Here is a 26897-nt window from a genome sequence, read left to right as displayed (position 1 = left end):
TATATCTCTGTATCTTGTTAACAAAAGAGAAGGTGGAAGGCCTCTTATTGTAAGCTGCTTTCTGCCTTATATTTCTCCCTTCTTGCACACTCAGACTTTAATCTTTGTTTTCTGTTGAAGACAAGGTGGGGATGGCAGTCCCTTCGCCTTAGAGGTTTGATCCTTTCTCTCTCAATTCTAGAAAGAGCGACTGGCACAGGTCCGAAAGCAGATCTCAAGGGAGGAGCATGAAAAACAGCATCTGGGGAACTACAGGTAAGGAAGAGCCAAATGACTCTATTCATGAACTCAGACCACACTTGTAATCCCTTTTTCGAGTGCCATGCTCTACAAAGAGCAAGTTTAATCATCATCCTGGGGGCTAATGTCCTAGTGTGTTAAACTGTGTGGGAAGGTCTGCTGTGGTCCACAAGCTCGAATAACTGAACAAAGAACAACTTTTTTTTTATGTTTTCTTGAAAAACTTTTATACTAATCATTTGGGAAAGGGCAGAGGCTTTGAAAAAAAACTCAGGATATGATCGGATGAACGTTCTATCACATCCAATCAATTATGGGCCACATCCAATCAATTATGGGCCAATCAGAGCAACAAAACATGTGACGTAGCTGTGACTGAGGTGTGCAGCTACCGAGTGATAATGCGAACCATGGCGACTTTAGACACGTCAGTACATGACTTTTGTCGTTTTTGAAAAGAAAACAATTCACTGCTGTTCTTTGTTCTTCTTTTAACGAAGAAATGTCATCAAGTTCTGATAAAACTAGGACTTTAGCAGCATCCATGCTAAACTCTTGCACCAGCCTCTTGTTGCTGCTTGCTTAGGTCATGAATCTGCCGCGCCTAAAACTACTGCCCCTCATCGTTGATTGGTCCTGTCACTTTCTAACCCAGCCCAAAAGGTTCAAATCGGAGCTTTGCAAGATGGATTTTCCAGTGAGAAACACAGAAACAGGCATATCCATCTACTTTGCAAGATTACTTAAATAGAATATTGTCAAACAAAAATATGTTAAGGAAAAAGAGTGAATGCATAAATATTCACCACCTTTAAATTGGCTGACCTAGTTCAACAGAGGTCCAGCCAGTTGGTGCTAGTAGTCTCATAATTATTGAAATGGGGATTGCCTGAGTGCAGTGAATGTGTCAAAAGTAATTATAGTAGAAAGACACCTGTGTCTGGAGGGTCCAGTCACCGGTTAATCAGTATTCCAGGCTACAATTATAACCATGAAGACAAAAGAACACTTTAAGCAACTCAGAGAAAAGGTTATTGAAAGGTTTAAGTCAGGGGGTGGATACAAACAGTTTCCAAGATCGTCCATGACTACTCTAAAGAAGTTACAAGAAGAGTTCACTTAAAGGTATGTGAGAGACTCTATGGTCAAGTGGAAGAAAGTGTTTTGGTCATATGAGACCAAAATGATGCTTTTTGTAACCTGACAAGCCAGATGGATGTGTGAAACACATCCATCTGGGAAAGCTTCAATAGGAAACGTTCGAGAAAAGGCAGAGGCTTTGAAAAAACTCGGAGTGTGATTGGATGAACGTTCTGTCTGTCACATCTCTACGGATGAGGGTTAGCCTCACTGTCCCTGATTTCATGACACTGCAAAAAGAGAAGACCCGGTGTTTTGACAGTGTAAGACTTAGAGGTTATGGAAAATAGAAAAAGAGAAAGGAAATCAAAGGTGGTATGTTATGTCACTGTTCAAATAGTTTAACTTTCTTCTTGGTACCTGTTCAGAAATTCAGAAATTCGAATGATCTCATACACTTTAAGATTTTCCTTGTGTGAGTTCCCTTATTCATCCCTTCCTCTCTCCCGTTACTCCAGCAGGGACTTTAAAGACAAAGAATGTGTCAGTTTTTAATAGTTACGTCAAAGAGCGAGCAGATCCATCTTAGCGCATGACTCAGCAACACTAACTTCTGATTTGCCACTCATCCCTCCTGAATTGTTACACTCCTTCATTTCCTCAGTTCATCTCCCTGTCCCTGCCTCTTTTCCCAAAATGTACACACACACATTTCTAGGTTTTGATTTTCTTCTCTTGCTCACTGTCATGCGCACACGCCTTCACAATCGGCTCTCCCTTCTTGCCGTCTCCCCGAGTATAAACGACTTCTTGACTCATCACTTGACTAAATGGCTAGTCAGAATGCTGATCCTGGCTTGTATGAAGTGCTGTCACCTCCTCCTCTTCCTTCTTTTTCTCCAGCATGCAGCCAGACAGTCAATCAGACTGGCTGAAGTCTGTCTGGAGCACCCCTAATAAAGACCTCTTAGCATTCAAATGGTGTCCCAGCGCAGCACTGAGTCTGATTAACACACTGCTTCTCATTAGATGAGTTTGGGTAATGAACTTACAAACATTCAGCTATTAAAGGAAACTTGAATCAGGAAAAGAAAGCAAGGACCCCGTGGCATCAGGAGGAAACCATGCTGGTTGATGCCACTGTTTATGTTCATTTAAAATCATTTAAGCAGTTGGAGGCTTCACAGACACTGATGACCAAAACAAAGTTCTGAAAATATGTAGATGAAGTATGAATTATTGTGCTTTATGGGCCTACTGGCAACATTTGGGAGGAGAATGAAGATTTTATTTTATGAATACTGATGGGTAAATAAACAAAACATTCATATGTTAACACACCTACTCATAGCTTACCTTATCCTCTGCAGTTAGAGCATTTGTTTTGCCCTTTGAAGGCAGACATGCCACGGCTGTCTTTAGGTATTATTAGTTCAAGTTTATCATGCTTTCTCAGGGAAACTGCTCCCATGTTTTCTCAAGTTTCTTCAAAAGGTTTGAAAATAAATTTCTAGTTGATGTACCATAAAACCTGGAATATAAGTCGCCTGGTATATGAGTTGCAGTTTGTTTAAATGGTCCTCCTGTATGACAATTTTCATATCATTCAGCAAAGTCCACAGCGCTTCCTTTTGCTGTGTTACTTTTATTTATAGCTATCAGTTTTTGCTAAATTATGTTTTTTAGCTATTATGCAGTAGCTGAGCTCTCAGCTTGCAGTGATGAGACAGACTCACAGCCAAGGTTATTATAGTTAACTAAAACTAAATAAATAACTAAGACTAAAAGTCAAAAATCATTTTAGTTAACTGAAACTAAATAAAAACTAAGCTTGACCAAAAATAAAAAAACTAACTAAAACTGTATACTGGGTTTACAAAAGTAACTAAAATAAAATAGAAATGAAGACAAAATATCCTTAGTTTTAGTCTTTGGCACAACCATACAGACTGGCACCTACACACAATTCTGTGGAGTGTAAAATTGCCTGATCTGATTGGTTAAGATGACGGAGTCAATGGAGAGGGCCCTCCCTATGTTTGAATGAAATGCTTGTCCTAAGCTTATAAAAATAAACCAATTTTGATATATTCAGGTGATTAAACATTTGTTTTATTTTAATCAAGTTTGTTCTATCCTGCTAGACTAAATACTACATACTGCACCTTTAACAAATGGGGAAGCTTTTAAAAAAAATGTGCTGGTGTGAGTTCCGTCATTACATATCCCATCATGGGATCTCTTCAACTGTTGTATACATACATTAAAATACATCGAAAGTAAGGAAAAATCTTATATAGGATAATGCAAAACAAGGATTTAAAAATGTTTTTCTATTGCAGGTTTTCCTTTTAGAATTTTCTTCTTTAGTTTTTTCGGTCTTGTTGAAACGTAGCGAACCCTCTACTTTTGGAAATGTGCAGTTAAACTTTTCTTGACACTGAAATCTGTGATGCAGCTGTAACTTTAAGCCAATAGCTCAATAATTTATTAGATACAGAAATGTTTCAGCTGTTACCTATACAGTACATCCAACTTTGTCGGTTTTAAAAGATGGTCTGTATTTGTAACTTGAATTGTTGATTCAAGGCCAGCGAGGGAACTGTCTAGCTTTATTTGTCTGTGTGGAAGCAATAACAACTTCCCTGCTTCCACACTCTACACTGACTGGTGCTTATTTGGATTTTAACACTGCCATTGTTTGGGTTTGATGGCTGGAGTGATGACTTGGAGTGAGTTTGGAGATGTATCATAAGGATAACCAGACAGCGGTTTATACATTTTCCTAATCCCCTTTGGTCTAAGATAAACACACAGCTGTGTTAAAGTAGGCAGAATGAGTGAATAGGCACATGAAGACTGCAACAGATGCTTAAGTGCATACCTTAAACAAATGCATCTGTGGGAAGTTTAGATACATTATGCCATACAAAAACTTGACTAAAGTTTTTAAATAGCTTCTTACCTCAAGGTCTCCATTAATACTTCTCTCTCACTGTCTTTTCTCTCTGCTCCCTCCTCCTTCTTTATTCTCCCTTCATCCTGCCACTTGCCTTTTTCGTTTCTCCGCCCTCACACCTCTCAATGAAATACTTATAATTCTTTCCATTTTTATGTTTCCTGTCCTCCCTGTCCATCACCACTCTCACCTGCTGTGCCTCGACCTCTCTGTGCCTCATTTCATCCACTCCCCCCTCTTCTTTCATCTATCCCTCTATTGTTGTATAACTTTTCCATTTATTTCTTGCTTACTCTTTTCATATTTCTGACTCTTTGCCAACCTTCTTTCTTCACTCTCTTCTTATCCCATTTCTTCTCTTCTGTTTTATCCATCTCTGCTTCCTGTCTCCGCATTCCTTCACTCACCCTGTATCCCCCTTTTGCTGAACCCATATTCCCCTACTTCTTTCTTTCTTTCTCTCTATCGCCCCCACTCTCTCTTTCTTTCGGTTTTCACTTTCTTCTATTTCATCATTTCTTCTCTTTCCTCTCTCATTCCCTTTCACCCGGCATTGATGACCCTACTCCTTTGCTTTTCCATTCTCCCTCCTCTCCTCTCCTTTCTCTGTGTCTCTGCTGCCTACAGACGTATTTACCCCCCAGACGACAAGCTGCTGTTGGAGAAGTATGAAAGCCTGCTCTCGGCCGCCTTTCAGACCTTCCTCGCCGGGCGAGCTGCATCACTTCAAAAGGAAATGAATAATCCTCTGAAACGAATGAAGGCACGTACATCAGACTGTCACGCACGCACGCACACACTCATCATTGAAACCTGCAGAGACCCACACACAAACTCACGCACACAATATCCAGACACTTGTGGACAAGCACATGCAGAAGAAAAGAAACACGCATTTCTATTAAGATTCTGCCCACAGAGACAAAAAAAAAGGGTGCGCAAATAATGCAGACACTGTGCTGCAGTCCTTCGCATTTGTTAAAGTGTCTGACAGAATGTCCTTCTTCTTCTCTAGCTGCCTAGCTTTTCCACTGTCATTCACTCTGACTCTCCACAAATATTTATTGTGCTGTGTACATAAGCTTTTAAAAGCAAATCAAATCCCACACAACAATGTAATTTTTGTTTCTTTACAGTTAGACTCTTCTGTTTCCCTCATCTGCTTTCTCTTATTTTTTCTTTCACAGTCAAGTTGTGCAAAAGCTTCAGAGTTGCTTTTTGTTGCTGCCTGCATATTTGTCTAATTATTCATTATATAACAATTATTTAGAGATAAGAAAATACATATGAATGTAGGCATGCATGCAAACCTATGTGGATAATCACAAAGATATGTGCATGTTTGTAATGAGAAGGAGCCTTTGTATTCACATGAATGCATCTCTAGTACTAGGAGGAATGTAGCTTCATCTAAACTTTAAAGGTAGAAATATGAAGAGTCTGTTCAGAGAAAAGCTGATTTCCATACCAAACAACATTACATGAGAGAGTGCGAATAGAGAAAAATGTGAAGTGTTTAAATGGTGACAAGAGAAGGATGTGAAAAATAGGGATAATACAGTGAGGAGATGGTAGAGGATGCTGTTTGAGATAGTTGTTCTGTCACTTCTGTTTAGTGTGAAACACTCCTTGAAGTATTGTGACAGATGACTATTAGAAATACACTGTATGAATCGGAATGACTTGAGCAGAATACAAAAAATAAGGGTTTTTTTGTTTTCAAGTCTGGTTATGTATTCAGAAAGAGCAAATCAATGATACAGAAAAAAAACAAGACATTGTGGGTTATCAAAACAAATGGAGAGAAGAGGCATAAATGAGAAAGAAATATGCAGACTAAACAATAAACCTTAACTGCTTTTGGCAATTGAATAGTCATGTTGATTACTAAATATGGATATTTCTGAGAGGAGCGTTGACATTTTAAATTCCTCTCAAAGCTCTGCTAGATGTCGTAATAAACTACTGCAGCTTTTGTAGAAACAAACCTAACCTGACAGCCTCTTGTCCTTCACTGGTTGTTTTTCTAGAAAGTTATTGTGTGTCCTTTTAAGAGAGCGTCTAGAGAGATCTTTTTATACAAGTGTCAATCAAAGATCAGGCATTTGAAACAGCAGGCCGAGGTGAGATTAATTTACACAGAGTGGCTCTCATTTATGGAGGAAAAGAGAGATAATAAAACAAAAGGAAGATGCAGTGTTTGCTATCTTATGACATAATCATGAGTGACAACTGCATTGCCCTTATTAAAGGCCTGAGTGCAAGATACAAATCTTGGCAATTTATGGAATATAGAAGTATTTCTTGACATGAAGGTTATTCAGAAGGCTTCCAATAATACATCATTTTTTTCACATTTGAAGCTGATATACCATCATTAACCAAAAGAGACATTTTATTTCATTTTTGACAGACTGTAGCTGTGTTCACATCCTTCAGCTATGCTATTAACTAAATAAAATGATGATGGATACACACTTAAGCACATAAATAGATACCATTTTCTTTTCTAAACAATGGAATTAGTGCTATTGTTCCCTTTTAAAGTGTTTTAAGTAGTAGTTTTGCCTTTGATTTGCATAGATTCTGCTCACAGAGCAAAGCTTAAGTTTTTTTTAAGGAATAATAGCATTAGTTGTGTAGCAGTTACTTTTGGTGTGTTGATCTACTTCCTATATATAAGTACAAAAAGCACAAAATGTATCAAGGACATTAGTAGTTCAGTGGACCGCAGCATACTTTTTAAATTGGTTTTGAGGCTTTTTACGCCTTTATTGATAGAGGATGACAGCTGATAGTATCGGATATTAGAGAGTGGGGAAGAGACAGGCAGGGAAGATGCCACAGACCAGTCTTGAACCCTGCTCGTGTACAGGGGTCGTGACCTAACCAGTAGGCCATCTTCAAGCCACAGCATACTTTTTTAGCAGAGATGGTAAACTAACCTCTCCAAAACTAAAATGGAGATTTTGGTCTTAAGAAATATGGAACATCAAGGCCACCCATAAGGAGGTATAAAGGGGAGAGCTTTCAAGGGCCCAGCCAAATTGGGGGTGGAGATCAGCAAAATCATGGACAAATGTAAAGTAAAGCTTCGAAAACCACTACTATTATCAATTGAAAAAAAAGAATTACCTTTTTTTATTTATTTATATTTTTATTTATTTATCAGTGTGGATGGGCACAATGATATTAACCGTTTGGAAAATAATGTTAGACCTCATTATTAAGCCATGATGTGCACAGATGTCAGGATGCCAAAAAATAACGTAGAAGAAACTGAGCCATATTTAATGGAAAAGAATTGAATAATTGGGAAATGAATGTGAAAAATTGTAAACATGTTAAGATTGGGGGAAAGTTGTAAAAATGGACTAGAAATGGAAAAATTGGTCAAAAATGCAAAAAGAAGGATCGAAAATGGGAAAAATTGTGCTAAAGATTGGTAAAAATGGGTGAAAGTGGCAAAAATGGGTGAAAAGATGAAAATGGATTGAAGTTACAAGAAGAAATGGCAAAAATGGGCAAAAATAGTGGCTAAAATGGGTTAAAAGTGAAAAAGCACAAAAATGGGTTAAGAGTGGTAAGGTGGATTTAGAATTTAAAAATGTGCCAAAATGGGTGAAAAGTGGTAAAATGGGCAAGAAATGGCAAATAGGGCAAAACGTGTGGAAAAAGGCATAAATTGACAAAATGGGTTATAGTGGCAAAAGACGAAAAGAAGTTGCAAAAAATGCTTCAAATTGGCAAAAGTAGGTGCAGAAATGGGTGTAAAGCATTTATAGTTGAATAAAAGTGGAAAATGGAGGCACCAAGCAGCAAATTTTGGTTAACAATGGAAAAACAGTGGAAAAATTAGTTCAAATTGTACAAAACTGTGTTAAAAATTAGTGAAAAGAGGTAAAAATGGGTGAAAGTGTCAATACTTGGCAAAAAGCATCAGAAATTGGGTAAAAGTGGAAAAAGTGGCAAAAGGCAGCACACATTGGTTAAAAGTGGCCTAAAGAAGAGGCAAAATGGCTTGGGAAAAGTGATGTAATGGCTGTGTGACATCATAGCTTAGCCATGATGTGCACAAACGTCAGAAGGCCAGAAAATTAAGTAGAAGAAACTGAGCCAACTTTTACTGGAAAAGGATTGAATAATTGTAAAAAGAGACAATAGAAACATGGGTTAAAAGAGGCAAAAGTAGATTAACATTTAAAAAAAAGAAGTGGGAAAATTGGTTAAAAAAAGTGGCAAAAAAATGGTGAAAAGCTGCAAAAATTGGTAAAAGTGACAAAAAGAAGTAAGTGAAATGGGTTAAAAAGACGCAACAATAAATCGTTCCACATCAGACCCAATAATAACTCAACACACTTTTTAGCTCCAATATGAAGTAACTAATTACTCTAAGGTAGCACTAATTCAGCACATTGGCATCATCAATAAATCACAGATGGGGATGGTCCATTCACTGGGTTTGTCAGGGGTCTGGCCAAATCTGTGGGCAGGCCTGTGTAACACCAAACACTACTTTATTGGTGTGCCCCAGAATCAGTTAACATGGTAGTTACTCATTTGGAAAATGGTGGCTTTGTGTGCATTTATTCTAAAATGTATCGAGTTTTAACTATGACAATTATTATTCTTTTACATAAACATAAATTGCATTCCTGGTCTGAATCTCCATTAGACAGGCCTTTCTGTGTGGAGTTTGCATGTTCTCACCATGCATGGTACTCTGGCTTCCTCCCACAGACCAAAGACATATTTGTTGGGCTAACTGGTGACTCTAAACTATGCGACTCCTTGTTTGTCTCTTCATGTCAGCCCTGTGAGTGACAGGTGACCAGTCCTGGGTGTACCCCAGGGGAAGCTGGGACTGGATGGATCAATATCACCTTTAGCCCAATATTAAAACCAGCAGTTGCCATCTATCGTCTTGGTGGTGTTTTCAGAAGTTTGCCCACTAGAACCAATTTTCACAACCTCTTTTTCAGGAGCCCAAAACACAGTTTTTGCGTAAACAAACAGCTAAAACTTGAAAATAGGTCACAATTTTCTTATGAAATCCTTGTTATTGTGGCCTAAGTCACACAGCAGCTTCTATTTATTTGATTACAATACACTGAAATTATGTTTGCAAAATTAACAACATCATGAAGTAGATTTGTTAAAAGTAAAAATGTAAGCTTACATTTGTGCTTCATAATAGTCTTTCTAGTTTTAAAGAACTGGAGATTGTTTGTCAGCATGCTCACAACATCTCTGCCAAATCTGACAAACACTGCAAGATTTCGTGTTTGCTGCCTTTGTTGGCTACTCAGGGCCATCATGAATTGAAAATTGTCATGAATTGTCACACTATCAAAGAAAACACAGCATGTGCTGTAAGCCTAGCACTGATGCTCTGCAGACACTCATCCCAGCTTCACTGCTGTGCAGCAGACAACAAGCTGAGGGTTACACTTGTGTGTGAGGGATTTGCATCACCCTTCTCTCTATTTCTATCACAGTTAGTTTGAAAGGTATGCATCAAATTGTAAGTTCAGCTGTTAGCTATCTATGTTTTCCTGCTCGCTCAGCTCAAGTCTTATTATTTTGCCATTTTTCTTACATAAAATCTGAAAATAAAAAAAAATGTTGCTGAGCAGGTGCCTGCTCAGCTTGCTGTAGTGCTTTACCAATATAATAAAACAGCACAAGTACACACACAGCATATTGCTGTCAGGAAGCAGTTTACACTCAAACCAAACTGGTCTACAAGCCCTCTAGATGTATTATAAGTTTGGGAATAATCATTGATTTTTCAAAAAGAAAGAATTAATAACACAAGACCAAAATCACAACTGGTCAGTATTTACTAATGCAGAGCTAAGACCTGTAATATGTTGAAACACACTCCCTTAGTCCAACCATTCACACCTACAGGATAAAAAAAAACAATTTACAGATGTGCACAGTCTAAAGGCTACTAAAATTACACCCTCTGTGGGTTGATGAGTTAGGGTTAGGATTGAAACACACTGCAAATAGTGCATTGAGTATTGGATCTACATTTTTACAGATGTTATCTGCCTTGAAATCTCTAACATATTAGGATAAATTTCTCCCTGAACAGCTGCAGTAAAAATGTCAACCACTACTCAAACCAAATCCTCCTTGCTTTGAGAAAGAAAATTACAAGGTCAAGTCCAACTTTTGTATAAGTCTAAAGGAATAAGTTAAATTTTACCTACAAGAGTTTTCTGCTGGCTCAGGGGTCTATATGTCGTGTTTTTCACAATAGAGGACATAAATACCTAAGCAGTGAAAAGCATCTACTGACTACATTACCACAGGAACAGACCAGACAGGGTCATCTGTCAAACAGCATACAGAAAAATGGTGTCAGAGAGGGCATGGGCAGAAGCTGCCAGCAGGACAAAAAAAAGTTTTTTTCAACAGAAATTGATCGAATACAACAAAAGCTTGCTTGTAAGACTTCTTAAAAAGACTGTACATTTGGTCCTGCAATGCCAAAAATGTACCTGTACAATAACACAAGCTGACACACGCAGATGTTTAGAAATGAATAATTCATCAAGTCAAAAAACATAATCTACAAATGTTTAAAAATGCCTTTATTGACAGTACAGCCAGTTATTGCTGAATAAATTCATTTAAATGTATTCATGGTTTAAAGTGCACCCACTGTGACATAAACACTTTTGCTTTTACTCAAACAGATAAATAGCTTTAAGTTCATCTGTAATTTTTGTATATGTGTCGACATGTGTTTTCTTCCATGCTTTAAAACATGTCAAAGCATCCATGTAATCTGTTTTTGAGCAATTCAATGAGGTAATAGGCCTCCTCAAAACACTGTGGGTGGGAAAAATCTCCGTTTAAAACCACTGTGGGAAAAGTTTCACCTTGTGAAAGGATGAGAGTCTGCAGATGTAAACTAAAGCTTTAAAGGCCAAATAATCTTTTTAAAGCAACACAAAGTACTGTTTTCTTAATGGTTGCATTGTTAAACAAAACCCATATAACATTTTACATTTTTAGCACCCTAGGAACACCTACAGCATGTAACCCCGTATGTGTGTCATTTGTTCTAGCATTCTGTCTCACTCCTTGAGACAATACACATGATTTTTTTGGTACTTTTATTTTTTAAGCCTACTGCAGATCTCTGGAGGCAGATTTGAAGTCCATTTTAAAAAATATTGCAGCAGGAATTACCTGGTACTGGACAAAAGGCAGCTATATGTTTGGGAAAAACCTTTGGCAGGCTACATAAAGTATTTGTAAAATCTGGGGATCTCTTGGCAGATCGGCCTAGATTGGGATGAGTGAGGAAGAGTGGTTAAAATACTATAAAATACAGCATATATATAATCCCTGCAGTATCAGACTGATTAGCAATACTGCTGGCAGAAACCGAAACAGTTTACCATACAATCTGGTAGTATAAACTTGTTTACTCATTGGTTATAATCCTTCATTGTATTGAATGGTCTTATACTGTTTATTAAATAAGCCTTGTGTAGTTCTGATTTGATGAAAAAAACTCTGAAATGAAAGACAATGAATGACTAGGCGAGGCAGCACGACTCACTGGGTATGGGTCCATACTTCCCAACTATCACTGTGAGCTATGTGCTCAACAGCTGCTGATGCTGTCCATAAATTTTGTTAGAATTTTAAGAAGTGCTAGAGTGAAAACAGCCCAAGAAACAGACTTTCAGACACAGTTGTATGCCACCATACAAACTAACACAGAGAGCCAGGGGGCACAATGACCTTTTCAAGGACCCCAGAAGGCAGTTTGATGGCTAATCTGAGAGAAAAGCAATCACTTTTCATCTGTTTTTGAGAGAGTATTGGAAGCTTTTTATGTCCCTGACGAGAGGCAACATTAATCACCTTTGCCTGCATTTCAGCTACAGCCAAATGGCCAAGGCTCCAGTTTATTGGCGAAGGCCGTGAAGCTGCCTTTCCCAAATCCAGCTTCTAAAACAGCTGCCAAATAGCAATGCCCACACAGCCAGGGCCTTTTTCTAACCCCAGATAAGGCACTATGCCTGTGAAGTCCAAGTTTCCCTCATTTCTCAAGCTTTATTTTGACTTCAAAGTAAGTAGAGCTATAAATATCAAGGAGTTTTTATTATTTCTTATTTGTGTATCATCAACATTTAAGTGCCCTGTTTCTCTTTGTTGATGCTTTGTACTCTATGCTCCTCATGTAACAAAATTCATCACCTATGGCGTTTTCCCCTCTAATTCTCATCATCTTGTTTTCAATTTTGTGTAGGAGGAGGACATCTTGGATCTGCTGGAGCAATGTGAGCTAGATGATGAGAAGCTGATGGGAAAATCCTCCAGGCAACGAGGCCCTAAGGTGAATGAGAGTGATGGAGAATGAAACCTGGAGAGAGCGGGTAGAGTAAGGGCCATGTGCCTCAAGGGACCCAAGAAAAAGTGCAAAGAGGAGTGTCAGAGTGGGGGAGAAAGAGGGAGGCAGGTAGGCAGACGCCTGGAGCTAACGCCCACAGAAAGCATATAGGACGTGATTCAGTAAAATAAAGAGGGAAGGTAGAGGAGAAGGCAAAAAAGAAAGGAATCAAAAAGAGGCCCAAAGAAAAGATCCAGCTCCCCTAGGGGACAGCTGTCAGGCTGTCTCTCTCACTTTCTCTGTGCTATCTCTCTTTCTGTCTATCTCCCCTTTTTCTCTTTCTTTGTCACATACACCTATACGCCCCCTCCATTTTCAACGACAGCACATTACTCCCTCCATCACCTTGCTTCACTCCCCTCCCTTTTCCTCTCCATCCCCATCCTCTCCCTGAACATCTACATCCCTCACTCCCTCTCCTACTAGGGGGCTAAATTGGCTGGAACACTCAAAGAGTATGTTAGGGACTCGACAGGGCAGTTCAGCAGTGCATTAGAGAGGCCTTAGCCCGAATGAGGACTTGTTCAGACACAATCACTGTTGTCCAAATTAATTTGGACCCTGTCAGTTTCGATGTTGCTGGCTGTGCAGAGAGAGACATTGAGGAGAGCGGCAGGGGAAAGAAAGGGCTGTGACAGATAGATTCGCTCCTCCGGGTGCAGCGCTCACAAGCCATCTGGTGAAAGAGAACCAAGAGTGAGCCAGAGCTGGAAAGGAGGAGTGAGGGGATTAGAGACGGGATTTCCAGGGAAAGAAGGACCACTGATGTATGCCACTGCTGAGGAAATGTTGAGACAGAGAGGTCAAGAGCAGCAAGGAAGGCCCAAAGTAAAACAGTGAAAGTCAGAAAAGATAGCAATAGCCTTTTCGTTTCTCTTTTTCTCTCCTATAACTTTTCTTACCCTCTGCCTTTTTCTTGTACCTTACCAAATATGATAAAGAAGTTTCTTTCTCTCTGTCCTCAAATGCCTGTCCCTCTATTTGCCTGTTCTCTTCACTGTTTTTCTGTTTTTCTGGTCTTTCTCCAGTCTTGTATCTTTAGAGCCCTTTTCTCTCTTTTCATTTCCGTCCTCCCATCTATTCAAAGCTTTTTCTTAGTTTCTTTATACTCCCATACTTAGATTCAACCCTCTTAATTTCTCTCCCCATCTATCTAATGCCCCCATCTTCCCTTTTATTTTCCTTGTGTGTTTAATCTCTCTCTCTGTCGATCTTACTCTATCACACACACATACACACACAGCACGCAGATAGTGACTGTTCAAGCCTTGTGATCACTTCCTGACCATTAATTCAGAAGTCTTGACAGCACTGCCTGAGCCAACTTTGAAACAGATGTGTAAATGCTTTATTAATATGATGTGCTCCCTTCCAGGATGTGAAGTTGACACTCAACTTAATGAACTTTATGGTATAAAAAAGCTTCTGAGTGTTTGGGCTGAAGCATATCATGATTACATGAATGAGAAAGTCAGCCACCTGTTTCAACATAGCTTAAAGATTATAGAGTTTGATTATGCTCCAGCAATCTTTTTATGAAAAATTGTTTTTTTTAGAGGATCAAAGTCTCTTCACTTTTTCTTGTCAGCAGGAATAAGGCATTAATTTTCTATAAGTATTAACACAGATGAAACATTTATTTCCAAAGAAACCTTCACTGGATATTTAATCATCCATATATTCCATACCTCTTGCAAGGTAATGATGCTACTCAGCCATCCTTTGTTGGCCCAGTCATAAGGCCCCCCCTCCTTTGTCAATCCATCCATCCATTTTCTTCTGCTTATCCTGGGCCAGGTCGTGATGGAAGCAGGCTAAGCAAGTCATCCCTCTTCCCTGCAACATTTTCCAGTTCTTCCCTGGGGATTCCAAGGCATTTCCTGGCCAGATGAGATATATAATCCCTCTAGCCCTTCCTGGGCCCACCCCAGGGTCCCCTTCCAGTTGGACGCGCCCGAAAAACCTCCACAGGGAGGAGACCAGGAGGCATCCCGATCAGATGCCCGAACTACCTTGACCTGCTCCTTTCCAGGCAAAGGAGCAGCAACTTTACTTTAAGATCCCTTTGGATGTCTGAACTCCACACCCTATCTCTAAGGCAGAGCTCAGCATCCGTCCTGAAGAATCTCATTTTGACCAATCTTATTCATCCAGTTTTCTTTACCAATCTGCCTGTGGATCATAGGGTCCATTAGGCCTCACTCGTGAACAAGACACTGAGATTTTCTTCACTTGGGTCAGGGACACCCTCCCCACCTGGAGGGACAAACCCACTGGTTTCCTGCAGAGAACCATGGCCTCGGACTTGAAAGTGCTGACCCTTATCTGAACCGCTTTGCACTCAGCTACAAAGCACCCTTACAGCCTTACACCATCATTGTCATTAATTCAACAATGCTTTCAGAGCGGTACCAGGTTAACAGCTGCTTCTCTGTCTTTCTTTCACCTCATAGCATGTTTCTTTGACTCAACATGGACTTAAAACAAGCTTGTCATGACACTTTTAAAATGTTGTTTAAGCCATTATAAGACCAATCAGTGCAACACTGGACTTAAAACAAGCAGAGGCAATATAATACTGCATGCAGCGTGTGTTAAAGCCCTAGACAGGCCAACAGAGACACTGTGCAAAGCAATTACACCCTCTACATTGTTGTTATTGTGGACATCAGACTCAGAGAGGAAACAAACATCACACATTTTACCTGTTTACTGTATTGCACATTAAGTACAGTGGTATGAGTGGATAACACTTGATTACTCACCTGGCTGCATGTACTGCTAGTGTGTAACATGCTGATGACTGGACTCAGACTGAGCTGTTGCCTGTCACATATCACTCTGCTGTGCTAACGGTAATGCCTCGTGTGTGCACTGAAACACTGCCCACCACTAGAACAGTAGAAATTTGCAAATCATCTTCAAAATTTGACAAAAGTTTAATATCATAATTTAATGTGGCTTCAATGCATTATGGCGCCTTTGATTTCATACAAACAGCATTTTAAAAAATTACTTGTAGAAATATCGGGTATTGTTTTCACACCTTTCCCACTAAACCCATTGCGCGTGGACTTGTACACAACAATGCTGGCCAAGGCGTTGTGGCACTCATGGTATCTGTGCAGGAAAGTCACAGTCTTTTGGTCCTTGATCCTCCTAGTCTTACTATGCTTTTGTGGGGCTTGGATGTGGACTGATGGCGAGAGCTGACTGAACTCCTTTGTGAAAACTCCCCTTTGGTGCATTTTGGCTATCACTGGCAAGACCATGTGTCTAATGCTGATGTGCTTTGGAGAGTGAGGATGTGAAGGGCTAGCTGCTGGGTTCAGGATCAGCAGCTGTGCTCATATGGGTACATGGCACACTTTCCCAGGCCTGATCCAGCTCATCGCATAAGAGTCCCTAGGGCCTGGTGGGTTTGATCGGGTCTTGGGGGTGGCTTGGTTTGTCATGGTGTGGTTGGGGCATGATCCTGGTGCAGGTCTGTAGTGCAGGGTCAACGCTGATGTGGAAAACTGCTAAAACCAGCATATACTTCCATACCTGACCTTACATGTTTACATAATACTATCAACGACTGCTGATGATGTATCATGAGCTTGAATAGTCGTCTCAGTCAGAGGGGAAGGTTTACACCACTACTCCTTTAATTCTTTTTCAAGGTAGTTCTTGCTCTAATACTCACCATGTTGATACTTTTATCTTGTTATCTTCCCAGCTCTCCTGCATGTAGCTGTGTGATGTCTGGGTCAAAGCCCATGAACTGTGGAGTATGAACAGAAAGTTTGTGCCCCATTGAGGTGTATAAATACGAGAGTAAACTGAATGCCAACTGCACCATCTACTTCAACTTCAAGAAATAAGTCCTTTTTAAATTTTTATTTATTTATTTATTTTTTTTTTAAGATTTGTTTTGGGCATTTTGTGCCTCTATTTGATAGATGAGGACAGTGGACAGAGTTGGAAACAGGGACGAGAGCAGGGGAGTGACATGCGGCAAAGGGCCCCAGGTGGGACCTGAACCCGGGCCACACACACATGGGGCACACCTCAAACCACCAGCCCACCTGCGCCCCAAGAAATAAGTCTTTAAGTAGGAATAACATGTTTACATGTTGTATTTTAACTGTTTTAAACAGACTAACACAATAAATAAAAGTACTGAATGTATCACACAAGGAAGCACGCACAAAGTGGAAGGGGAAATTAGCTTGACTTAATAATTCTTAAGAATTGTATGAGAAATTGTTTAAAAAAACTTAAATGTCCATCAAAATGGTAATAGAAATGTTACTTTGACAAGGCATGAAGTGGAATGTTGCACCTTTAAATTATATCTCACAAACAAAAGCACATACAAATGCAGGGAAAATAAAATGATCTCTGTCTATAATGAGCCTGCAGGTAAAGATACACACACGTGGGCAGGTGGGCTGGCTTTGTCACCTCCAGGTCTCGCACTGACAGATGGTAATGGTCTGAGGGTGAGGAGAGGCTGTGGGAGGGTGACAACATCTCAACGTCTTTATGTACAAGTGTTCCTGTGTGTTTACTGTCCTTGCGAGAGGCTGTTTGAACTTAAGACCTTCGGAGGAAAGATGTTTTTCTAGAAAACAAGGTAATTTCTTCCACTTTGGGGTTAGGAAGGAAAAACAAAGTGTAGGATCCCATGGAATAAAACTAGATGCTTTTATAGTGTATGTGCATGTCTATGTGTGTTCTACTATATAGTTTAGATCAAAGTTTGTTCTTGTAATTACAGGATGTGTTTGTGTATTTTCCTTACCTGTCTGCATTGTCCCCGGCAGCCCTTGACCGCCATGCCAGAATGCAGTCAGACACCCAGACGTCAAAGACCAGACTACCTGGCTGACTTCACAAGTGACAGCAGCGCCGATAACTTCTGCTCCTCCTCAGATGACGAAGAGGAGGAGAGAAGGAAAGCAGGAGGAGGAGGAGGAAGAAGGGGAGAGAAGAGGGAGAAGAAAGTTTCCTACGACCTTGGGGATAGCAAGGAGAAGAACTTGGCTGAGCGCTCAGGTAAAGAGGCAGGATGTATACAAACATGTTGAAGAATCTCTTTTATTAAGAATAGAGGATATTGACAGAGACCTTGTTTTCCAGAAGCCTTTATTTCTTGCTCACATGTTTGTTTATTTATTTTCTTGCTTGCTTTCTCCTCATTTTGCTTCTCTCTTCCTCCTGCCTTGTTTGTTGGTTTCTCTTTGATTACAAGCTTTGCTTGATTTTCAGAAGACTTGTTTTTCACGTGTTACATCACACAGTCAGACAGCTGTATAACACAATTTTATGTCTGTTTTAATTTTTGTACCCATGACTTGAATTTCATCTCACTCTAAAATTAACAAAGTGCAGACAAGAGAAAAAGCGGGCATGAATGTACACAATGATGTAACAAGCAAATTGGGATCGGACCTGTGATGCTACAACCTCACCTTACATAAATGGTAAATGGATTTGAGCTTGTATGGCTTTTCTAGTCATCTGAGTACGCAAACATTTTTACACCACTGGTCACATCTACACAGCAAAAAGTCCAGAGTTGATTTTAACTATTTTTTAGGGTTAATATAGCGCCACCCTTTCTAGAGTTAAATTTACTTGTTTTAATAGTAAAATATTTAACACTGTATGAGAGCTACCATTCAACTCACAACATGGAGCTAAAATAACAAGTAACTCTTTAGTGTTTTTTTTATCTCTCAGTGTTCATTTTTAACACTCACAGTGTTGGTTTTTACATTTTAAAGTGTACTTTTCACAAAATATGGTGTTATTTCCTTTTACATTGGGTAAAAATCTGACCTACCTTTAATTAATTAATTATTTACACAGTGCTAGTAATCTAAAATCAAAATTTCTGTGCATTGCCACCTCACATTAAACCACTAAAGCAGTCTGAGTTGTGTTATGGCAACCACAGAGCATTTAGACACAGAGCTAAAGCATAGTCCGAGTTACACTCCTGCAGTATTCTACATCCCCACAGTCAGGAAATGTCCAACTTAGTAGACAACTGCACTCATGGTGCAGAAATGTTTAACATCAAAAACAATAACTCACTCAGGGTGCACCGGTAGTCGAGTGGTCAAGGCCCGCACCATGGACATAGGTGACATGGGTTCGAATCCAGCCCGTGGCACTGTTTCCTGCACGTCTCTCCCCGCTCTCTTCCCTGTTTCCGACTCTATCCACTGTCCTCTCTCTAATAAAGGCACGAAAAAGCCCAAAAATAAATCTTTAAAAAACAAAACAATAATTCACCCAAAACATGAGCAAAGGAATCCCAACAGTGACTGCTGTACAACAGGCAACATCTTAAAGCAGCTAAACATCTAAAGACTTCTGATGGATCTAAAACACATCTAAACACCCTGCACAAAGGCATGATGGGAAAACTCCGTCCCCAAGATGAAAAATGTCAGTGGGCGGAGCTTGGATCAATTGACTCTCTACAGAGTTAGATTATCTCTGAATAGATCAACACCGCACTGTTTTTGTTGTGCATTTAGCTCTTGTAACACACACATACTTTGTAAAGTACATAATTCTTTGCAGAATTTCTTCACATAACATTTAAGAGCATAAGCCTACAGAGACTTAATCACACTTATCTTTCAAAAATGCTGTAGAAAGGGAAATTTTGGGCAACTCTTCTTTGTCTCCAACCAACAATGTGCGGAGTGTGGGAAACGTGGGTGGAGCTTAATTAACTCTGTGCGGAGTTGAAATAAAACTTATGGATCAAATCTGTCAAATAACTACAACTCTGGATGCCTTTCAAATCAGAATGAGTCACAGTATCACTTTGGGATTTCAAATAAACTCCCCTCTGTTTAACCCTGAAATCTCAACTCTCCAATTTTTTTGCTGTGTAGCTATTCACTCCACATTCACACCTCGATGGCAGTGGTTGCGATGGAGATTGGCCCTCAGTATTAGCTTATCCCATTCAAACGCATGGATACACATTTGACATGCCACTACACAAAGCAGTGATTACATTGGATTTGAGTGTCTAAAAAAAAGCTGCTTTCCAAATTTACAGTGTTTAATATTTATTGTTTTGAAGCAAATTTCACTGCAGATCCACTCAAATATGTTAATCTAGTCTAGTCTGAAGTAAAATAAACACATTCTGTAAACCAAAGTCACAATGCAACAGTAAAACAATTTCATCCCATAACGATGCAATGCTGGTTTGCAGAATATGGCTAGTGTTAGTAGTGCTAGCTCAGCAGGCTGTCAATCCTTTTGTAGGTTAAGATCCACATTCCTGTGCTGAATCTCATCACATAATACTTTGGATATACTTGAGTTTTGCAACTGGCATTTTATCTATAGCCAGGTGTACACTGTGCCTTTCAAGAATATTCTGACCTTTTTTTTGTCATGTTTCTAGTTTGCTGTGCGTCATTTATGAGGAAACAACAGTCAACACTGGCTTCTAGAGCTACTCCTGGCATGGATAATTTTCAGACATGTCTGATATTTTGGTTGCACACGCTCAAACTGTGAGAGTAGAGCCATGAGCAGATTCCCAAATGCCAGGGCATTGTTCCTGTTAAATTTTCTTATGGCATCTGAAATAACCATGATCTCTGATGCGCCATACAAATGTAAAGTAAAAGAACAAGCAGGAAACATTTGTGGTTGTCAGTCTGGCTGTAACGATGTGCCGTTTGCAGACGAGTTGGTTTTAAGAGGTGTGTCATTTATGTAAATCATGGGAACCAAAGTATGTGGTATGGTTTTATTACATGGATGTTTCCAGTATCCTAAATGCACATACATCAATCATGGGTCAAAGCATTATTAAATGTGGTTGTTTTGATAAAAGCTAGTTAGCTAGCTAAAGTGGTAGTCAACTAGATGAAGTTCTGTTTGGGAGTTGAAGGAACCAACTCTTACTGAACTGAGTCAAATGATCTCAATTACTAAATAGAGCCTTAACTCCCATCAATATAGCCTGATGGCAATGCTAATTATTTACCTGCTAGTGGTTTTTTATTGAGATGCCCTGTGTGTACATTAGATAGCAAGAGTGTTTGTCTTTTTTTTTCATCTGAGCAAAAGATTGAGACACAGTTTGACTCAGTCTGTCTTGTTTTCACTTGTTAATGTGAGAACTCTAGTCTGAGCACATTGAGTTTTGGTCTGGTTAAATGTTTCAGACCCATAGCGAATGTTGACATTGACATTAGACTATCTAAGAGCAACTAGAACAACAACAGTGATGACTAGAGACAGGAGGCTGTGTTACAGTTTAGACAGAGCACTTGATCGAGATTTTGGGCCTTAACTGATAAAAAGTGTTCTAATGATGGCCTTGTAATTCTGGTGTATACGTCAAAAGGATCTGAGTTTAATTGTTTTGCCGGCTGTCCGCGCGCATCCCTGTACACATACACTCTCTCCAGTGGAAGCACCAAGCACACCGTGATTGTGTGAACCAGCAGGGAGATGTCACAAACATTGATCAGCTTGAGTTTTTTGAATGTGTAATTGCTGTAATAAAATGGCAGAAGATGCTTGGAATTTATTTAAAGTATAATTGCTGATCATAGCCTGTGACTCCCAGCTGCTTGGTGCCTCAGTAAAGTGTCCTACCTTCACAAATGCTCACATGCACGTACACACACCAGCCCACAGAATAATGCTCCACATCTGAAAAAGCACTTAAGGTAAGATAAGTGTCCTGAAGAGTGCAGTTCCAGTGAATAAAAGGTGGAGGACGAGAAGACGGAATGTGATTGAAAGAGAGAGTGAGAAAAAAGACTCCTTTTGTTGTTTACCTTGAAAACACCTTGAATTCAATGTGGAAAAATTCCCTGTTTTATAGAAAGAGTGATAAGTCTCAAGCATTGACACAATATTTTTCATAAGTCACATACATCAACTCACTTTCATCTCTGTAAAGTGAGTAAGAGGGCACCTTTCACAGACGTACAGTATATGCGCCGTCCTTGGAAAGAAAAAAGCTTCTTCGGTTGCATTGTTGGCCGGCGGTTTTACTGCTCAAAAGAGAGCGAGGACTGTTGTAGGAGCTCATTCTATTTGTCGCAAAGTGAGGGACAAACCGAAGAAAAGGCCAAACTTTAACAGTGTGGGTGTGTGCAACGAGACACAGCAACCCTGCCAAGCACTACTCCATACCCCACCACCAAAGAGACGCAAGGACTTAGCTCCATAATACTGTCATTTGGCGCTGGTTAAACCTCGGAAGGCCACACAGCAGACCAAATAATCACTTGCATGCACACTCGATGTCAGACACTACACAAATAGAAAACACACACTAATACAGTGGCAGGCAGGCAGGCTGGAGGAGTTTCAAGGGTGATGGGGAGTGTCAGTGTGGTTTTTTCTGCTTGATTTTTTTCCATTTTTGTGTGTTTCCTGTGTGTGTGTCAGAGAGAGGGAGAACTTTTCTTTAATCCATCCCCAAACCAGCCAGGACTACTGTTTAGTTTCTGGTTTCTACAACACATGCTGCGGTCGCTAATGACACACACATTGGGCCACTGGGCCAGAGTGCCGGCGTGCAGCTATGGGAGTTTTAATGCCACACTTCATCTCTAAAGCCACCCGGCAACGGATGGAAAGCAGAGAAGAGAGCCTGACAGCGACTTGAGCCCTGAGACAGGATCAGGAGAGAAAAGAAATAGAGTGAATCATCCCCCCATCCCCCTCCCCTAACCTCCCTCTCCCTTCTCTTCTGTTTCTCCACAGGCCGCATGCACTGGAAACCTCCAATCAAGTCACTCAAAGGCAGCCACGCCCCTTCTGCATCCCCGACACTCTCTGGTCCAATCAGGCGTTCCATTTCCTGCCCTCGCTCCATAGCTTCACTGTCGTCACCTAATGAGTTGAGGACTTTGTCCACCAGACCTTCTCCTACAGTTCCCATGGCCACTCCCATGATCAGGCCGAGCTCTGCCACGCTGCGCTCTCATTCGTTAAGTCGCAGTGGCTCTGCCCACCGCGTGCCTCACAGCAACAGCCTGGGGACCATCCACTCCAACATAGTAAGATACTTACCTTACACATGCAAAAGAGTTTAAGTCTTTGAAATTCATAACAGTCAGAAAAGTCCTTATGGAACAGTTCACTGAATTCATTTTCAATGCATCTTTCTTTCCTCTATTCTATTTCACCAAAGTTTGATAGACAAGTGTACCTTTTTTTATCACCTATTGCTTTTCTCCACCTGTGGCAGCTTATCCTTCTCTACTGTATAGGCCTACTGTAACCCATGACAGCCATCTTTTATTATGTTGCCATCTGTTTCTTTCTGCCTGCCTCCTCCATTACCCTTCTTTCTTTGCAGGCAACCTTTGTGACATACCGTGTAACTGAAGGACATTGAGAAGAATACTTTTAACCTTTCAAACAGACCTAATTAGAAAACCTTTGTGCTGAAAAGGCCACAGGGTACACTGCTTGCATGCTTCTGTCATGACACATATGTATCGGAAATGGCAGAAGAATTTCTCCTTTCTTTGAATTTATATCCTTTCTGTACGAGTTAGTCTTGTTCCTCTGACATATGTAAAGAGAGGGAAATGATAAGAAAGGAAATCAGCTGGATACAGGTCAATTGATAAGTATATAACAGTAGTTTCAATAACATGTGTATCATTGACAGTTGTTTGTTCATAGCACATGGTAGACCAAACCAGAAATAGACCAAACCTTGATACTTTTAGTAGATAATTAAAATCCCTCTCCCATGTTATGTGGTGGTATTTGGTTTGGATATACATGAGATATGATACCATGTGTTGGTCGCTTTATTTGAGTGGGCCCTAATTTCATAGTAATTATCTATTAATGTAATAGTAATAACATAATAATTTTAAAATAATAGGTATAATTATCAAGTAATTTCTCAAGGAATTAGGTGGTGATTACCTAGTAATAACTTTGAATGTTAAAAAGTCATAACTATTAGTGACAACTCAGAAATAATGTAATAGCACAGAAGTATTTACTCAGTTATTATATATCTACTATCAATAATTCCTCATATTATTGTGGCTATTCTCTGTAATTAGGTTGTATTTTACTAAGTTATTTCTTAGAAATTGGATTATAGTTTTTGTTAATAAGTTACTTAATAATTCCCCGGTAACCTTTTTATTTTTGCCTACTAAATTAAAGTGCGTCCTTCCTGAATTATTTTCAAGTAATTTTTTGACAATATATGAATGCCTGAGGTCATTCAGATTTTTTAAAACCTCCTTCATATTTTATGTAATCATTTTCATAATTTATATAAAAAGCATAAAGGCAACCCCTTTTATGCCTCCAACCTCTATATCATTTTAAGTCATAATGTGATATAGGACACATAATAATGTATAACTCTTACTATTTATAATGCTTCATAACAGTAATCATAGCTAATTATAATGATAGTGCCTATAATGACTTATACATATAATTTGTTATGGAGTATGTTTCTTTAAAGTATTTATAAATATTAAGAATGTTTACTTAAACATTACTTGGTAAAATACCACCTAATTAGAGATAATTGCCATATAATTATGGGGATTAACTTGATAATACATTTTTACTAAGTCAGTACTTCCTTAATATTACCATATTAATTAGATATTACTTATAGTTATTACTTGGTAACATTTAAAGTTATTACTGGGTAATTACCACCTTATTCTTGAGAAATTACTATATAATTATACTTATTAAGATTACCAGTTAATTACCAGGTTATAAAAAAGTGTTTTTGCTTCATATAATTGAAAGTCTTTTTTATATTCTTACTCGGTTACTGTCCTTGTGTTTGAATAGGGTGACCCCCTGATAAACCTTAGAAGTAAAGAGCAGGAGGCTGAGCTGGTGCGTCAAACTCTTGCAGCGCTCACCGCCATGAGGATCAGGTTTCCGGGTAAAACAGAAGAAGAGGCTGAGACTGTGCTGGATGAGGTGGGTGCACTGTATCTATTGTATTTGTCCACTTTCAAATTTTTGTGAGGGTTTAATTAATCAGTTTTAGAGGCTGAAACAGAGTGTAAAAATTGAAAGGATGTAAGATTTGAAAACGACTAAAAATTAACATGGCAAAGAAGACCAAGGTGAGTGTGAAGCACGGACTATAGATACTGACTGTATTCCCAGAGTCCCCTCTGAGGCCAGGTGTGACCACTCTGCAGCCTGACTAACACAGACCCTGCTGTCTCTCTCCACAATAGCCTGTCCATTCTGGCTTGGCTCCCATTGTCTTTCAAATGACCCCGGTGACAACCTGTCGCTCAGTTTGCAGCCCACTGCTGTTCCCCCGCTACTCCTCTGTATTAATCAGTGCCACCCTTATACCTGTTTATTTGTAAAATATCTCTTTATAAACAATGGAAAAATGAGCTACTGCGACATTAAGTAGGGCTGTGCGTAAGTGCCAGCCGTCATCAAAAACTGCTCACTTAATCATAACTTAAATACCAAGTTGTGGACCTCTGCTAAAACCATTAGGTTCATGAGAGAGATGCCCGTGAATCTGTGTCAACCCCACAGACTGAGAAAAGGCAACCAAACTGTTTGTTACTGTATTACTGAACATATGTAAGTTGAAGTTTCATCTCATTTGAACTGTAAAGTTATTAAATTTGTAATCATGATTAACATCAGTGTTTATGTGGTTAATCACAAATAATCACAATGGTTTTTTATTCAATTTTAAAATTCTGCTATTTTCATTTTAAACTTATTTTGTTTCATTTTGGATTTTTGTACTGTCTTAAACTTAGGGTTGTGGACTTCCTGGTGACTTTAGATTTGTCCACTGAGCTGTCCGAGAGGTTTTTAAAGTAAAATGAGACATTCAGGTGTAGGGATGGGAACAATTGATCAATGATTGATTAATTGGTTGTTAAGAATTTGGTCGATCATGGGGGATTTAGTCGATCTGATGTTGGCATTTAATAAAGAGACTAAAAACGTCTTACTCTGCACTGCACAACAATCTCTACCGTCATGACATTGTGAGTGTTTTTTTTTTTTCTGTTTTGTTTTTTTTTTTTTTTTTTTTTTATGAGGCTCTCTGTTATATGATGGGCTATTGACTTTGGATTCCTTCTAACTTTATTTTGTGAAAAAAATGGCAGCCAACTAAGGCTATTGTTTGTTATGGTTGTTTTGGGGTTTGAATCATTTTTGAGATGCTTACATTTTTTTAGCGCATTCCTGCAATAGGTAATACAATAGACCATGCCTTGTTTATGTTTATGAGCCCTAGGCTTTTGAAGGGTGAAAATAAATAAATCATTGAGAAACACACTCATCAGTTACCTGTTTTTGTTATATAGGGAAATGTTTAGATAGATAGATAGATAGATAGATAGATAGATAGATAGATAGATAGATAAACTTAAAACAAAAAGTAAGGCAATTTGTGTTTAGTACATTATTTCTTTGTTGTAACAATGCTTCTTGGTGATAAATCTTATACCGTTGGAAAGCCGGTTTATTACCATTTTAAATGATGCCACATTTGTTAAGATCATGCATTTGTGGGATGAGCAGCAGAGCTGAGTATATGGGTTGCGCCCGTGAAAAATGTGCCAAATGTTTATATATACGTATATGCCCGTGTATGTACAGTGCTTAACAAATTTATTAGACCACCTGTCACGTTTGTCTCAAAGACCATCCAGCATCATGAAGTGCTTTAATGTGGACTCTTTCATTTTCAGTCAGCTCTCGACATTTTACCATTTTGAACAGGAATGAGGAATTTCAAACTGAATTCACCCAAATTTGAGCTAGCTCACTGGGCTTCTCTGAGAAGTCAGAAATTAATCAAGCATAACATTCAAGCACTAAAACTATTTTTTCTGTTTAGGAATGCAAGTAAATAACTATAATTTGACATATTAATCAAGAAATAATAATGTGCTTTACTATTTTTTCAGTTTCTTTGTAAATCAGTACATTTGAAAATTCATGGATAACAATAATAATTATATTTTAGCATTAAAATGATCATTTGGGTTAAAGAGCTTCTACATATTGGTGTATTAACCATTGCAGAAACATGAGAAATGATTTTGGTAATTACCAATGATGTTAATTTAGGGCAGCTGTGGCATAAACCTTACTTTGGTTAGGGTTAGGGTGGTCTAATAAATTTGTTAAGCACTGTATGTTTTC

General features: G+C 39.1%; 1 protein-coding gene across 1 annotated transcript in view; it reads left to right on the top strand.

Annotated features, from left to right (window-relative positions):
• The window catches only part of ttll7 (tubulin tyrosine ligase-like family, member 7), a 130167-nt gene that overhangs the window by 74050 nt on the left and 29220 nt on the right, over nucleotides 1-26897 (top strand). Inside the window, exons 12-17 of the mRNA XM_041790584.1 lie at nucleotides 182-255; nucleotides 4907-5042; nucleotides 12561-12647; nucleotides 17513-17744; nucleotides 22458-22753; nucleotides 24543-24677. Of these exons, the coding sequence (XP_041646518.1) occupies nucleotides 182-255; nucleotides 4907-5042; nucleotides 12561-12647; nucleotides 17513-17744; nucleotides 22458-22753; nucleotides 24543-24677 (960 nt within the window). The remainder of the gene's footprint in view (nucleotides 1-181; nucleotides 256-4906; nucleotides 5043-12560; nucleotides 12648-17512; nucleotides 17745-22457; nucleotides 22754-24542; nucleotides 24678-26897) is intronic.

The sequence above is a fragment of the Cheilinus undulatus genome, linkage group 7 (genome assembly GCF_018320785.1).
Source record: "Cheilinus undulatus linkage group 7, ASM1832078v1, whole genome shotgun sequence".
Classification (NCBI taxonomy): domain Eukaryota; kingdom Metazoa; phylum Chordata; class Actinopteri; order Labriformes; family Labridae; genus Cheilinus; species Cheilinus undulatus.
The sequence above is the reverse complement of the archived record's forward strand: the minus strand, read 5'-3'. Positions and strand labels throughout refer to the sequence as shown.